General features: G+C 38.1%; 2 protein-coding genes and 1 pseudogene across 2 annotated transcripts; 2 read left to right on the top strand and 1 right to left on the bottom strand.

The window, feature by feature from the left end:
• The first annotated feature begins 591 nt into the window (after nucleotides 1-591).
• LOC103928074 (myb-like protein X) lies at nucleotides 592-3,461 on the top strand. Its single transcript, XM_048575069.1, has 2 exons — nucleotides 592-765; nucleotides 1,505-3,461. Exon 2 carries the CDS (start codon nucleotides 1,547-1,549, stop codon nucleotides 3,224-3,226), a length of 1,680 nt encoding a protein of 559 aa, XP_048431026.1. The 5' UTR covers nucleotides 592-765; nucleotides 1,505-1,546; the 3' UTR covers nucleotides 3,227-3,461.
• Nucleotides 3,462-6,538: 3,077 nt separating this feature from the next.
• On the top strand, nucleotides 6,539-8,889 carry LOC125472933 (annotated as a pseudogene).
• A 4,467-nt stretch (nucleotides 8,890-13,356) lies between these two features.
• Nucleotides 13,357-14,070, bottom strand: LOC103928086 (agamous-like MADS-box protein AGL62). The gene has a single exon (XM_048575001.1). It carries the CDS (start codon nucleotides 14,068-14,070, stop codon nucleotides 13,357-13,359), a length of 714 nt encoding a protein of 237 aa, XP_048430958.1.
• Nucleotides 14,071-14,400: the final 330 nt, after the last annotated feature.

The following is a 14,400-nucleotide window of genomic DNA, read 5'->3' as shown; positions in this document are numbered from 1 at the left end:
TAAAATTGGTCAAATACGAAATACTTAATTAAATAGTGAAATTAGGGGACAGAATTTCACACATGATCTCCTTGTAACATAAGGTTTAACGGTTTTATTGATGTATGTAATCTTATGGTTTCTGATGAGCTCAGCAACGAGTGCTTGAAGTCTACTCATTATTTTGCGATTAGTAATGTTTTATTGTAATATTTTTAGATCAAGCTTGCAAGAACTATTTTGGGGGTAATTCTTTATGATATTTATTTGTAATATTTTTTTTAATAAATAAAATATCGTACTCTTTTTTTATTTTTTATTTTTTAAGCCTCTCCTGCTTTTTTTGAAACTGATGATAAATAGGATGGTGAGCATTACCATTTAATATTTATAAACCACCATGAGGTGGCTTTAGTGGTTGAGGATGAATTCCAAACCCGTTGTTCACACGTCATGTCCTGAATTCGATTTCTAACTCTAGTAAATCATGCAATGGTAATTAAGAGAATTTAAAATGACTTTATGAGTCTTCCTGATCCGTGAAAGACTAAACGGACGTGATGAAGTTACCAAAAAAAATCACCATTTACAATATTCCCGTTCGCTTGTTGTTTCTTTGGAATTAGTGTTGACATTAGATCCGGTCATTCTCCACTGAAGTGTGGAAGGCGCAAACACACACACTCTCTCTTCCTCTCAGTCCGACAGAGAACTGCTTTGCCATCTACGAGCCCTGCCTTTTACTTCCCCGCTCAACATTTTGACAACTGCCTGCCTGCTTCTCAGGTACTCTCCTCTTCTTCTTCCTCCGTAATTTCTCCAGTAAGTTTACTTTTAGTAATTAATCAGTAATTTCCCATTCTTGTTGCCTATGGGTGTTGAATTGCCTCCTTTTTGCTCACAATTTACTATTTTGGAAATGGGTTTTGCTTGTGAATGAATAAGATTGAATTTGGGGGTGTTAAGTAATTTAAGTCTATCCCCTTTATTTGTTTATTCAAATCTTTGTGATTGATGGAGTGTTATAGGGTTTGCTTGTGGGTTTACTTCGTTATCCAGTTAGAATTTGAATGCTAACTTGCAAATTTGGTATTAATTTTCCACCAAGTTTCTGGTGATGGATTTAGTTTCTTTCAGTCAAGTTTGCTGCTTTTCTACGAGGAAGAAAATGGGTTACTTTTTAATTTGAATTCCCCTTTTCGTTTGTGTTTTGAAATTAGTGTCTTTGGTGTATGCATATTGTGTTTTGTGTCAAAGTATTTCGAAAAGTAGATGAAATTCTAAAAATTGGTTTTGGCTTAATCGCGCATTCGGAATATAAATTGGGCACACAAGTGATCTGTTTCGACAATTTTTTCTTTTATTTCGAGAATTGGCGTTAAATTTGTGTGAAATGAAGCCTAGATTGTGTTCTAGATTTTTGATTTGATTGATATGCATAGGTTGAGTAATCTTTTTAAGTTTATTAGTTTAAAGCTTGGATATAGGCAGGTTTCTGATCGATATTTGCAACGTTTGAAAATAGGGAGAAGTAGAGATACTGGTAGGGTACTAGGGGGCATACATCATGATCAAGCGGGTGCCAAGTAGGAACCAGAGAACCAAAGGAATCAAGGTGAGGCATGTTCTGCAGATCTGTCTGCTGCTTGGGGTGTGCTTTTGGTTAATCTATCAGGTCAAGCATTCCCATGATAAGAAAGTGGCATTAGATAAGAAAGATGAAAAAACCCCAACCAGAAGCCTGAGTGAAGGTGAACTTCTGAAACTTGGGAGGAAAGACCTTCCAAAACTTGAAGTCCCTAAAAATGAGAAACAAGAGGAAGAGGATGAAGTTGAAGGAGCAGGAGAGGAAGACGAGAAACATCAAGTAGATGTGCATGAAGAAGAGGATCCGAAACATGAAGTAGAAGCACATGAAGAAGAGGATCAGAAACATGAAGGGGAAGAGCGAGAAGAAGAGGATCAGAAGCATGAAGTAGGAGAGCAAGAAGAAGAGGATCCGATGGGTAAGCAAGAAGAAGAGGATCTGAAGCATGAGGTGGAAGAGCAAGAGGAGGAAGAAAACAGGAATGAAGAGACAGAGGATGAGGAAAGAGGAGCTGGAGATGATGAGATAGATGAAAATGAGCAAGAGGGAAATGAAGTGGAAGTGGAGCACGATGAGGATTTTGTAGATGAAGAGAAAGAAAGAGAAGATGATGGGAATGAGAAGGATGGTGAAAAGAAAGACGGTGAAGAGAGAGAGGATCAAGAAGAACATGAGAGTTCATCAGATGATCAAGATAATGAAACCCATGATAAGAATGCTCATGAAGCACGAGAGGAGAATTACAAGGGGGATGATGCTTCTAGTGCAGTGGCCCATGAAGTTACAAGCACTGAAACTGAGAAAGTAAGTTCGGAAAACTTAAATGAGAACCCAGAAGCTACTATGCTAGAAAAGGACAATTCAACAATGGTGGAAGATAGAATGGCTGAAAATGGTACTATTTTAAATGTAGGTGCAAGTGAAGAGAAAGTTAATGGTAATATGGCCAATCCTGCGGAGAGCTCACTTTTACATGAAAAAGTGAAAACACAATCAAATGATGAACCAGAAGCATGGAATAACTCAACAATGGTGAGTGCCGAAGCTAACGATAATTCAACAATAGTGAGTACAGAAGCAAGCAATAACCCTACAGAAACCAACCAGGCAACTGGTTCATACCAGCAGAACGGTACAGAGATCGTATCTGAGTCAGCTCACTCTGAAATTGCGACAGTGGATGGTATGAGTACTGGAGAAAGCGTGGACATACAAACCATGGTTATGGAACAGGCTAACAACACAGCTTCTCAGAACAATGAATCTGACTCAAATTCAACAATATCCACTAAAATTGAGAATGCAGATGGGGCATTGGGAGAATCATCTTCCTTCTCTAATAAGGTAGCGACTAACATGTCAGAGAATATCTTAAGATCTGATGGAACAGTTGAAACAGAGGGTGGTTCTAGATCTTCATCGTTAAAGGAGGCCACAGATGCCATTCAGAATGAAGAGTCTAATGGTACAAGTGAATCGGACAGGACAGATGAAGGTTCAGACTCCACAAATGGGACACAGGACGCAACTCAGCGAGATTCAATTGATTCTTCTGATTCCCATATCACCCAAGAAAAGAAAGAGGTTCGCACGGATCTAACTACATTGCCGGAGATAACAACCAAGGGGAATGAGAATGGAGAGGCTGCAGCAGAATGATGATCGTTGTCTTTGGTTTCTTCTGGCGCTTGATGTTTTCATGCTTGCCTTTGCAAAGCAACTAGGTTAGTTATTGTGAATTTTAATCTACGGCTAGAAAATCAATATAGCTGTTAAAACATTGGCTAGTTTATATCACCCGCAGGTTTAATCTGTAATACTAAATCCAACCGTCTGCTGTGCTGTTTATTTGCACTTTTGTCTTTCTTTTCATTTATTCTTTTATTTGCACCTTTGTCTTTCTTTTCATTTATTCTTTTTATTTGCTGTTCGTGTAAGTTGTAAGCTCCTGGGACAAAGCTTGTGACGCTTAAATATGAAATGAATTGTTGATCCAAGTTGAAAATTTGGATGTCATTTGAATCGGAAAAAATATGTAAATTGTTTGCTAGAGTTTTGTCGAATGGTTTGTGTTTTGTTGATGATGCTGAAGAAATATGTTTACTCTCTTAAGCAACTCTGTCGTGTTTGGTAATGCTAAAGCATTCTTCTGTTAAGCCTTTGTTTTGGAAGCAGTTCCCTTTTACCAGACGCTGTTTTTTCGCCGGACGCTATGAAACAAAAACTTCTTGGTCTGTTGTATAATTCGTGGTGCGTATTGGTGTATAATTAAGTTTTGGTTTGACAGCAATCACTTTTTTGGAGTGTCAATAATAGCTCCTTCAGTTTACTTTCGCTTTGGCTTATAAAATGATGATGTGGTATGCGAGCCCGCTGCACCAGATTCATGGGATGAGATTGCTTGTTGGATGGCAAAAATATTCAACTCTCATGTCAATTTGTACGCCAATGTGCACCACCTAGCATATATTTGACCAAGCAAAAAGCAAGCAAGCATGTCCTGTATCTTAGCCTGACGTTGACTGCAACATTTCTAAAGATGTCAAAATATCCAAATAAGCAACAGTAAAAGAAGCAGCAACAATATTTTTCATCCGAGAAGCTAAACGTGATATGGTATGACATGAAATGACATCTCTTCTTTATGCTGTCAAATTTGACAACAGCGTCAAATTTTTTTAATTAATTATTAAATACTTTTTATTAATTTTTTTATTGGTCTAAAGTCTAGCCTTTTAATTGTTTTTCATTACCAATGCAATGTTTAAACATTTTTGTACCTTTTAATTCATTTTCTTTCATTACCAATACAAAGAAAATAAATATGAAATTGTATTTTATGTTTAAAATTTGACATATCGGGTGGAGAGCAAAACTTTAAAAGATGTCATACGACCATATAAGTTGCCAAATTTAAATTTTATCTTTAAAATTTGACGTCTCTGGAGATGATCTTAGCTGTCAACGATGTCAGCTTTCTTACAAGATACTGAAAACCTTTCTTGAGGCACTTTAATTGAAGAAGCTAAACCCCGCGAACATACATGCACCTTTGTAGTTGAAGACAGCCGGACTTTCAAACTCGACAAGAAAACAAGCCAAACTCCCTCCAACCTTCCAACGGCTCGAACTCGCTTGCATTATTGCCCTCACAGCAGGAGGTAAATTTACAATCAGAACTATACGGAGAAAGCCGAGGCAGGAGGTAAATTTACAAGACACTTAATCAACTTATGCGGAGAAAGCCGAGGCAGGAATCAGACACTTCATTCTGATTTTAACACAGGTTGCGCTTGATGTGCATTCCATTGCAGCAGCATCCAAACTATAGACGTGCCTGATCAAGACCAGAACAAAATTCATCGGACATTGCTTTGTTATTCAGTTCAACATGAAATAAGCAATCAGAACTATACGATGTTACCATAAGACAGTAAATCAACCATCGACCAAGTCTTTCTAGGAAATCCAAACGCTATTTTTCATAAAATATCATAGCATATAAATAGTTTGCGAACAGTTGAAAGACGAATATAGATTTTATTTCCAATTGAAATATTTCTCTGAGATAGCTTGTGAATGAGAACGCAAGATTCTAATCTTGCTCTCTCTTAAAAAGTGCTCGCAGATCAAATTTTTTTAATTTATATATATATATATATATATATACATATTTTTTTCCAACTCCGCCTATGTAAGTTTATCTTACATTGCTGGTCCCAAGCCTGGATAAAGGAGGAGGGGGAGGGCATCGGGTAGTCGAGAGCTGGCACTCCTAGGTTACGTCGAATCCTTATGAAAATGAATCCATAATGAAATCGCGCTAAAGTTAGGGCGTCACCCATAAGAGGCACGCTGTGTGGCCCGAGCACAGTGATAAGTAAGGGTCGCTGTATCTCTATCGGCACCTAGATGCAGTGTGAAATGAGCAAGGGGTTCATAGAAACTTCTTTTTGAATGACTCCACTCAAAGTTGTTTGAGAGCATATGCTCCTATCAACTTTACACAGGACACACAAAAGAAGTACTTTGATCCTATTAGATGGGGGAGGGTGAAGAAGGTAGGACAAAAGTGTAGAGTTCAAGAGAGTAGAATGCGTTTAGGAACATGGAATATAGGAACCTTAATGGGAAAATCTATGGAAGTAGTGGAAGTTATGGTGAGGAGAAGGATAAGAATTATGTGCCTACAAGAAACTAAGTGGGTCGTCTTAAGGAAAAGGATATAGAAAACTTAGGTTTTAAAATTTGGTATTCGGGCACAAATAGAACGAGAAACAGTGTTGGCATCATCATGGACAAGACCTTGACACAAGATGTTGTAGATGTCAAGAGGGTATGAGATAGAATTATGGCAATCAAGATTGTAATAAGACAAGAACTCATCAATGTGATTAGTGCGTACGCACCTCAAGTAGGGTTGGATACGAGTTTCAGGAGAAATTTTGGGAAGATCTTGGAGACTTGGTGCAAGGAATTGCCCAGACGGAGAAGGTATTTATAGGAGAAGAATTAAATGGACACGTGGGTAAGGAGATAGGCAACTATGGAGGTTTTCATGGTGGCCATGGTTTTGGGGAGAGAAACGAGGATGGGGAGGCCATCTTGGATTTTGCAATGGCATATGATCTCTTCTTAGCCAACAATTTCTTTAAGAAGAGAGAAGAACATGTGATCACCTACAAAAGTGGGTCGTCAAAAACACAAATAGATTTTCTTCTAATGAGGAAAGGGGATCGTATAACTTGTAAGGATTGCAAAGTTATACCAGGAAAGAGCTTGGTTAATCAACATCGCTTGTTGGTGATGGATGTACATATCAAAAGAGAGAGAGAAAAGAACAAGACCTGGAAGTGCTCAAGGACCAGATGGTGGAATCTAAAGGGAGAAAAACAAGCCATTTTCAAAGAGAAAGTAATCACCCAATGCGTGTGAGATAGAGAGGGGGAAGCTGGCCAAAGGTGGGATTCCATGGCTAGTTGTATCCAAAAAGTAGCAAAAGAGGTATTAAGAGAGTCGAAGGGCTTTGCTCCACACCAAAAGGAATCTTGGTGGTGGAATGAGGAGGTACAAACAAAGGTGAAGGCTAAGAAGGAATGTTGTAAAGCCTTATACAAGGATAGGACCGATGAAAATAGTGAAAAGTATAGAATAGCGAAGCAGGAAGCGAAGAAAGCTGTGAGAGAAGCTAAGCTAATGGCTTATGACGATATATAAGCGACTAGATACCAAAGAAGGAGAGTTGGATATCTACAAACTAGCTAGAGCAAGGGAAAAGAAGACAAGGGACCTAAACCAAGTGAGGTGCATCAAGGATGAGGATGGAAAGGTTCTTGCTACAGAGAACGCGGTCAAAGACAGATGGAGAGGTTATTTTCATAATCTTTTCAATGAAGGACATGAAATGAGTACTTCTTTAGGGGAGTTGAGTAACTCAGAAGAGTGTAGAAACTACTCCTTTTACTGCCGAATCAGGAAGGAAGATGTGGTTGTAGCTTTGAAAAAGATGAAGCATAGAAAAGCAGTGGGCCCAGATGATATACCAATCGAAGTGTGGAAAGTCTTGGGAGAGACGGGTATAGCATAGCTCACAAACCTTTTCAATAGGATTTTGAAAATGAAGAAGATGTCAAATGAGTGGTGAAAGAGCACTTTGGTGCTTATCTACAAGAATAAGGGCGACATACAAAATTGCATGAACTATAGGGGTATTAAGCTAATGAGTCATACAATGAAGCTCTGGGAGAGAGTCATTAAGCATAGACTGAGGCAAGAGACATGGGTTTCGGACAACCAATTCAGGTTCATGCCAAGGCGCTCAACCATGGAGGCAATCTATCTCTTACGAAGATTGATGGAAAGATATAGAGATAGGAGAAAGGATTTACACATGGTCTTTATAGATTTGGAAAAAGCATATGATAAGGTCCCAAGAAACATTCTTTGGAGGATTTTAGAGAAGAAAGGAGTACAAGTAGCATATATCTAAGCTATAAAGGATATGTATGATGGAGCAAAGACTGCCGTAAGAACTCATGAAGGACAAACCGAAAGCTTCCCATAACTGTAGGGTTACATCAAGGCCAATGTTTAAAAAGGCGCGCCTCGCCTAGACGGCTTTGGAGGTGGGGCAGGAGTGATAACTCCTATACCCAGTGGGAGTCGGCGGAATGAGGAGGTACAAACAAAGGTGAAGGCTAAGAAGGAATGTTGTAAAGGCTTATACAAGGATAGGACCGATGAAAATGGTGCAAAGTATAGAATAGCGAAGCAGGAAGCGAAGAAAACTATGAGAGAAGCTAAGCAAGTGGCTTATGATGATATATAAACGACTAGATACCAAAGAAGGAGAGTTGGATATCTACAAACTAGCTAGAGCAAGAGAAAAGAAGACAAGGGACCTAAACCAAGTGAGGTGCATCAAGGATGAGGATGGAAAGGTTCTTGCTACAGAGAACGCGATCAAAGACAGATGGAGAGGTTATTTTCATAATCTTTTCAATGAAGGACATGAAAGAAGTACTTCTTTAGGGGAGCTGAGTAACTCAGAAGAGTGTAGAAACTACTCCTTTTATCGTTGAATCAGGAAGGAAGATGTGGTTGTAGCTTTGAAAAAGATGAAGCATAAAAAAACAGTGGGCCCAGATGATATACCAATCGAAGTGTGGAAAGTCTTGGGAGAGACGGGTATAACATAGCTCACAGACCTTTTCAATAGGATTTTGAAAATGAAGAAGATGCCAAATGAGTGGTGAAAGAGCACTTTGGTGCTTATCTACAAGAATAAAGGCGACATACAAAATTGCATGAACTATAGAGGTATTAAGCTAATGAGTCATACAATGAAGCTTTGGGAGAGAGTCATTGAGCATAGATTGAGGCAAGAGACATGGGTTTCGGACAACCAATTCAGGTTCATGCCAAGGCACTCAACAATAGAGGCAATCTATCTCTTACGAAGATTGATGGAAAGATATAGAGATAAGAGAAAGGATTTACACATGGTCTTTATAGATTTGGAAAAAACGTATAATAAGGTCCCAAGAAACATTCTTTGGAGGATTTTAGAGAAGAAAGGAGTACGAGTAGCATATATCTAAGCTATAAAGGATATGTATGATGGAGCAAAGACTGCCGTAAGAACTCATGAAGAACAAACCGAAAGTTTCCCCATAACTGTAGGGTTACATCAAGGCCAATGTTTTAAAAGGCGCTCCTCGCCTAGACGACATTGGAGGCGGGGCGGGAGTGATAATGCCTCTGCCCAGTGGGAGTGGGCGAAAACTCATCGAGGCGTTGTCGAGGCGAGGCTAGGTGGCTAAGGCGCGCCTATAGGCGGTTGGCGGGCGTTCCCAGATCCATCCGCGATCCAAAATCGAAGTCAACTGCTCTGTTTTCAAGCTCTGCCATCTGGGTTTAAGGTTGCAGGTTGTGCGGCGTCTTCATGAGGAAGACTGCCACGAAGAAGAAGAGGGATTTTTTATTTTATTTTCAAGACTTGGTCCAAAACGACATCGTTTTGACCAAGTCTTTAATTTTTTTTAAATGACTTGGCCCAAAACGACGTTGTTTTGGCCAAGTCTGTTTTTCTTTTATTTTTAAAACCCCAAGAGTCTCTGTTTCCTCCGTTTTTCTTACTTGTTTCCTTTGTTTTTTTTCAGCAATCCTCTAATACATGGAGTGTGGTTTCACTTCCCAAATGAAAGAAATTAGTGGGGAGCAAATGGGTGTTCAATATTAAACATAAGGCAAATGGAACCATTGATAGGTATAAGGTAAGGCAAGTGGCCAAAGGTTTTACCCAAACCTTTGGGGTTAATTATCAGGAGACATTTGCTCCCGTTTCAAAAGTGAATACCATTAGAGTTTTATTATCTCTTGCTACAAACTATGACTGGCCTCTAAGACAGTTTGATGTTAAAATGCCTTTCTACATGGAGATTTAGAGGAAGAGGTGTACATGGATATTCTACCAAGTTATGGTGATGCAAACACCAATGGGAAAGTGTGTAAACTTCAGAAGACATTGTATCGTCTTAAACAGTCACCCAGAGCATAGTTTGGGTAGTTCACCTAGGCAATGAAGAGGTATGGGTATCGACTGGGAAATTCAGTCCATACGAAGTTTATCAAATGCAAGGATGGCAAGGTAACTTTACTTATCATATATGTAGATGATGTGATTATAACAGGTGATGATACAATGGAAATTGAATGTCTACAAAGGTACTTGTCTTCTAAGTTTGAGATGAAAGATCTTGGGGAACTTAAATACTTCCTAGGAGTTAAAGTGGCTAGATCTCAAGAAGGAATATACTTATCTCAACGAAAGTATGTATTGGATCCTTTATCTGAAACTGGTATTCTAGGGTGTAAACCAATAGATACACCTATTGTGCAGAATCCTCATCTAACAATTTATCAGGATTAAGTCCCAGTGAATATTGAAAGGTATCAAAGGTTGGTAGGGCGGTTGATTTATTTATCGCTTACAAGGCCAAATATTGCTTACACAATAAGTATGGTGAGTCAATATGACAGTAGTAATGCAGATTCTGAGTTACTTGAAATGAGCTCTAGGAAAAAGGTTGATGTCCAGAAACCATGGGCATATGGAGGTGAAAGGATATACCAATGCAGATTGGGCTGGAAATATTACTGATTGGCAATCTACGTCGGGATACTTTACGTTTATAGCTGGTAATCTTATGATATAGAGAAGTAAGAAGAAAAATGTGGTGGCAAGGTCTTCACCCAAGGCTGAGCATAGAGGAATGGCACATGGTATTTATGAGCTTCTATGGCTTCAGATTCTACTCACTGAGATAGGGTTTAAACCAAAAGGGTCTATGTTGTTGTATAGTGATAATCAAGTAGCACGGGAGATAGCTAACAATACAGTGCAGCATGATAGAACCAAATATGTTGAGGTGGATAGACATTTCATCAAAGAAATCTTGGATGTTAAGTTGGTAGACACTCCGTTCGTGAAGACCAAAGAAAAGTTGATAGATATTCTAACTCATGTAGTTTCTGCTACAAGATTTCAAGACTCCCTCAACAAGTTAAGCCTAGGTGATATCTATGCACTAATTTGAGGGAGAGTGTTGGTGTGAGTCAAATAATTGAATAGGAATGTAATTGTGTTTCCTAGTTTAGGTATGACTCTTCTTTTATAATGTCTTTAATCCTTATAGTACAAGGATTGAGTATTTATATATATGTGTTGCCTCCTATGAGAGAAGAATAATAAGAAATATTGAAACCCTAAAGCTAGTTTTATCTCCAATGGGTCCAACAGCAGCAGCGAGGAAATTCCCCATGTGATCTAATAGGATTTTTACCACCTGCAAAAGTAGGGATAAAAACATTTAAAATACTTGCAAGAGTACAAGGTAATCATAGTGTAGATGACTCTAGCAAGGTCGTTCTGCACAGGGATTGAATGAATAATTTATGTTAAACCAAATCTTAATTAATTATTTAAAGTGAATTTGGAAAAATGTGATTTTATGACCTAAAATATTAAAAACAAATTTAATTAAAAACAATTTAATAAATTGACAAAGTAAATAAAACAAAAGAATATCTGTTTGAGCACTAGGGTTCTATCATCACCTAACAATCCTATGCAGTTCTTCCAATTTGTTATGAATTACTCGTGCATATTTTGAAGGTTAGGTTTTCCTATTATATGCCCTACTTGGAACGTTCAACATAAAACGTATATCTAACATGCAACCCGTCTGTGGTGTCCAAATCAAATGTGAACATGCAAGACTAATTAAATTTTGTGAAAACCTTTTGAAAAACCATATAACGCTTAAGACGTATCGTCCATTCTAAGAAGTTACACATATTAACCACAAGAAGCCAACGCTAATTTCAAGGGCAGCCCTTCGCCAAAATTGCATCAAATTACTTTTCTAAATATCCTAACGGTGGCCAATCATCAAGACAATTAGATAGTTTAAACCAATGATTAACAATTCAAAACTTGCATGCATAATATCATAAGCAAATTGAAAAGAAACTACATATTCTTGCTAAGGCTCATGGCCTCGCCCTAGCAAACGAAAATTAGTCACGAACAATCATAAAACAAAATATTATGAAGAACATGGATAGAAAACACCTTGAAAATAAACTTGAACCGTCAAAAACTCTCTATGTAGTGCATTATCCCTGAAGTAATGCGTTCCCTTAAAGTAGTGTATTCCCTCCTCTCTAAAACCCTAACGGCTAATAAACCTTATTTGTACTACTACAAAATAAAATCCTTACTAGAAAAGGTCTTCTAAAAACTAGGAAACATAATAACTTAAAAGAAATTAGGAAACATAATCCTAATCAAATATGAGAAATCTACCCAGCCACAAACCATTCACGTTTTTGGACTTTCAGGGCTCTAAGATAGGCCCAAAATGACTAAAATTAAAGCTTGAGATGTCCTGAATATAATTGCAGAAGACTTCGAACCCAAAAGACATCATCTTGGACACTAAAAAGCCCAAATAAACCCAAAACGTCACTTTAACATCACTGCACGCTACTCCTTTATTTCATTTCCATAAATAAACCGCTTGGTATAAAATTCTAAAACTTTGATATGAACAAGTTGAAAGACACACGAACATCCTTCAATTAGAATCATTCCAAAATTCGTTCGTTTGACCATATTTTACTCCAAAGGAAATCGAATGTCCTACATTGAAAATATAATTCAAAGTATCAAACTTCTACCAAAATAATTACCAAATCATACTAAAAATAGGGTAAAATATATAATATGAAATTGACTCATCATGTTCCCAAAGAACTACACCAAAACCACCCTGTAGTCCTTGTTGAATCCACATCAAGTTTTCTCCACTTTTGTGAGACATGATTTGTCATCCTCACAGCAGATTTATGCTATTTTTAGAACTCATGCAGCCAACCCTTAGCTCGAAATACCACCTCCTGCGGCGGCAAGAAAATACCATTCCATAAAGCATCATTTCTATTCTTCCACAGTGTCCACAAAGTCACCAATCATAGTTCAAAGTCCGAGGATAGAAATTGCATAGCAATTTGTAATAACCATTGCATTAGGTGCTGCATGTTGCCACCATCAACCCTTAGTCCCAGACTACCAAACCAGACCGCCTTCACCATACTACAATCCCTTAGTACATGTTCTGTCGACTTGCCAAGTGAACCACAAAACCCATGAATCTTCCACAACAACTTTCCTCTTTGCGAGATTTGATCTTGTGGGAAGAGAGTCCAAACACGCACGCCATGCACAAATTTTACCTTCCCGGGAGCACAGGCATTCCATAATTTTTTTCCATAGCTTTTCCCCTCCAATACTAGTCGAAGAAGAAGTATTTGCGCCATCCCCAGCTGAAGAATTGTTACATTGATCATGCGCTTACTAAACTGTAACAAACTCGTTTCTTTTTCATTAATTAAGGGCTTCAACGACAATCAATATTTAGATAAACAATGTCCATGATAAGAGAAAATCCATTAATATAATATTGAACATTTACAATTACAAACCATAACTGCATGTTGGGCTCCACTCATGCATTCCGGGTTCGAAATTCCTCATTCGCTAAATTATTGTAAATAGTTCGAATCCTTTTCTATTCATAATAAATTAAAATAAAATAAAAAACAATCAAACCAAACTGAAAGAGAGAAGAACAAGTAATTAATATAATGATAATAATAATTTGTAGCGAGGTGCTAGCTAGCTTGCATTTAACTCCCTTCAAAAGAAATTAAACAACATCAAAAATTCAGAAAAGACCATGCCCAGCATAACCGAAACTATATGCAGATCCATGTTGATTTGTCGGTTTAATTTTGCTTTCGAAACAACGAAGATCGTCACCTTGAACAACACCATTAATGTTCATCATGAAAAATGGTGATGATGATGAAGAACAATTAGCAACAGCAGCAGCGCTAGACTCCATCAAAATCCCATTGGCTTGTTTAGTCATATTTTTCTTGAGCTCCTCCAATGAAGCCTTCAATATCTGAAGCTCATGAAACCCTAGTTCCTCCACAGGCCTTTCCCACCAACACTGCTTTTCACTAGCTTTGCTTATTTTATCAAGTGCTTCTCCACATTTTTTCTCAGCCTCCAACTGGTTCACAACCTGGGTCAGCTGCATGTTAAGCTCATGGACACTAGCATTCCTGTGAACCTCAACAAGCTGTTGAGTAGAACCTGTGGACCCTGCTTGGAAATTAGGGTAAGGGTTTCGAGCAAGGAAGCGGTCGACGATGGAATCAACCTCTGGGTGGCCAAAGGAGAAGGGCTTGTTTGCAGGAGAGAAGACTATGATTGCAATCTCAACCCCACAAAGTGTGCATAGTTCACTGGCCTTCTTGAAGAGCCCTGAACGACGTTTTGAGAATGTGACTTGTAAATTATTTCTCTTTGGTATTTTGGCAATGGCAATCTTTTGGCGACCTTGGCTAGGTTTCTTGATCTTCATCACCATATCTGGAGGATGATAAAAGAGTCAAGAAGATAATTAGATGATGATTACCTAATGTTTGCTTGGTTTTCTTGTGCAAAGACGGGAGGGACAAGACATGTATTTATAGGGTTATTTACTCATTATTTCTATTAAATAGCACTTATGTTGGGCGTATTGTTGTATTGTCCAATGAGCTCTTAATGCAATATTAACATTAGTACCGTAAAATTATTGATTCAATATCTTTTTGGAAGTTATGAATCTCTACTCACTTAATGCACAGTTACTATGAAACTGATGATAACCTATTGCTAATTGACATATACTAAAAAAATCATTGACATAATATAG

Source organism: the organism of the source record quoted next, unplaced genomic scaffold (assembly GCF_019419815.1).
Source record: "Pyrus x bretschneideri cultivar Hongxiangsu unplaced genomic scaffold, Pyrus_bretschneideri_v1 Contig77, whole genome shotgun sequence".
NCBI lineage: Eukaryota > Viridiplantae > Streptophyta > Magnoliopsida > Rosales > Rosaceae > Pyrus > Pyrus x bretschneideri.
The sequence above is the reverse complement of the archived record's forward strand: the minus strand, read 5'-3'. Positions and strand labels throughout refer to the sequence as shown.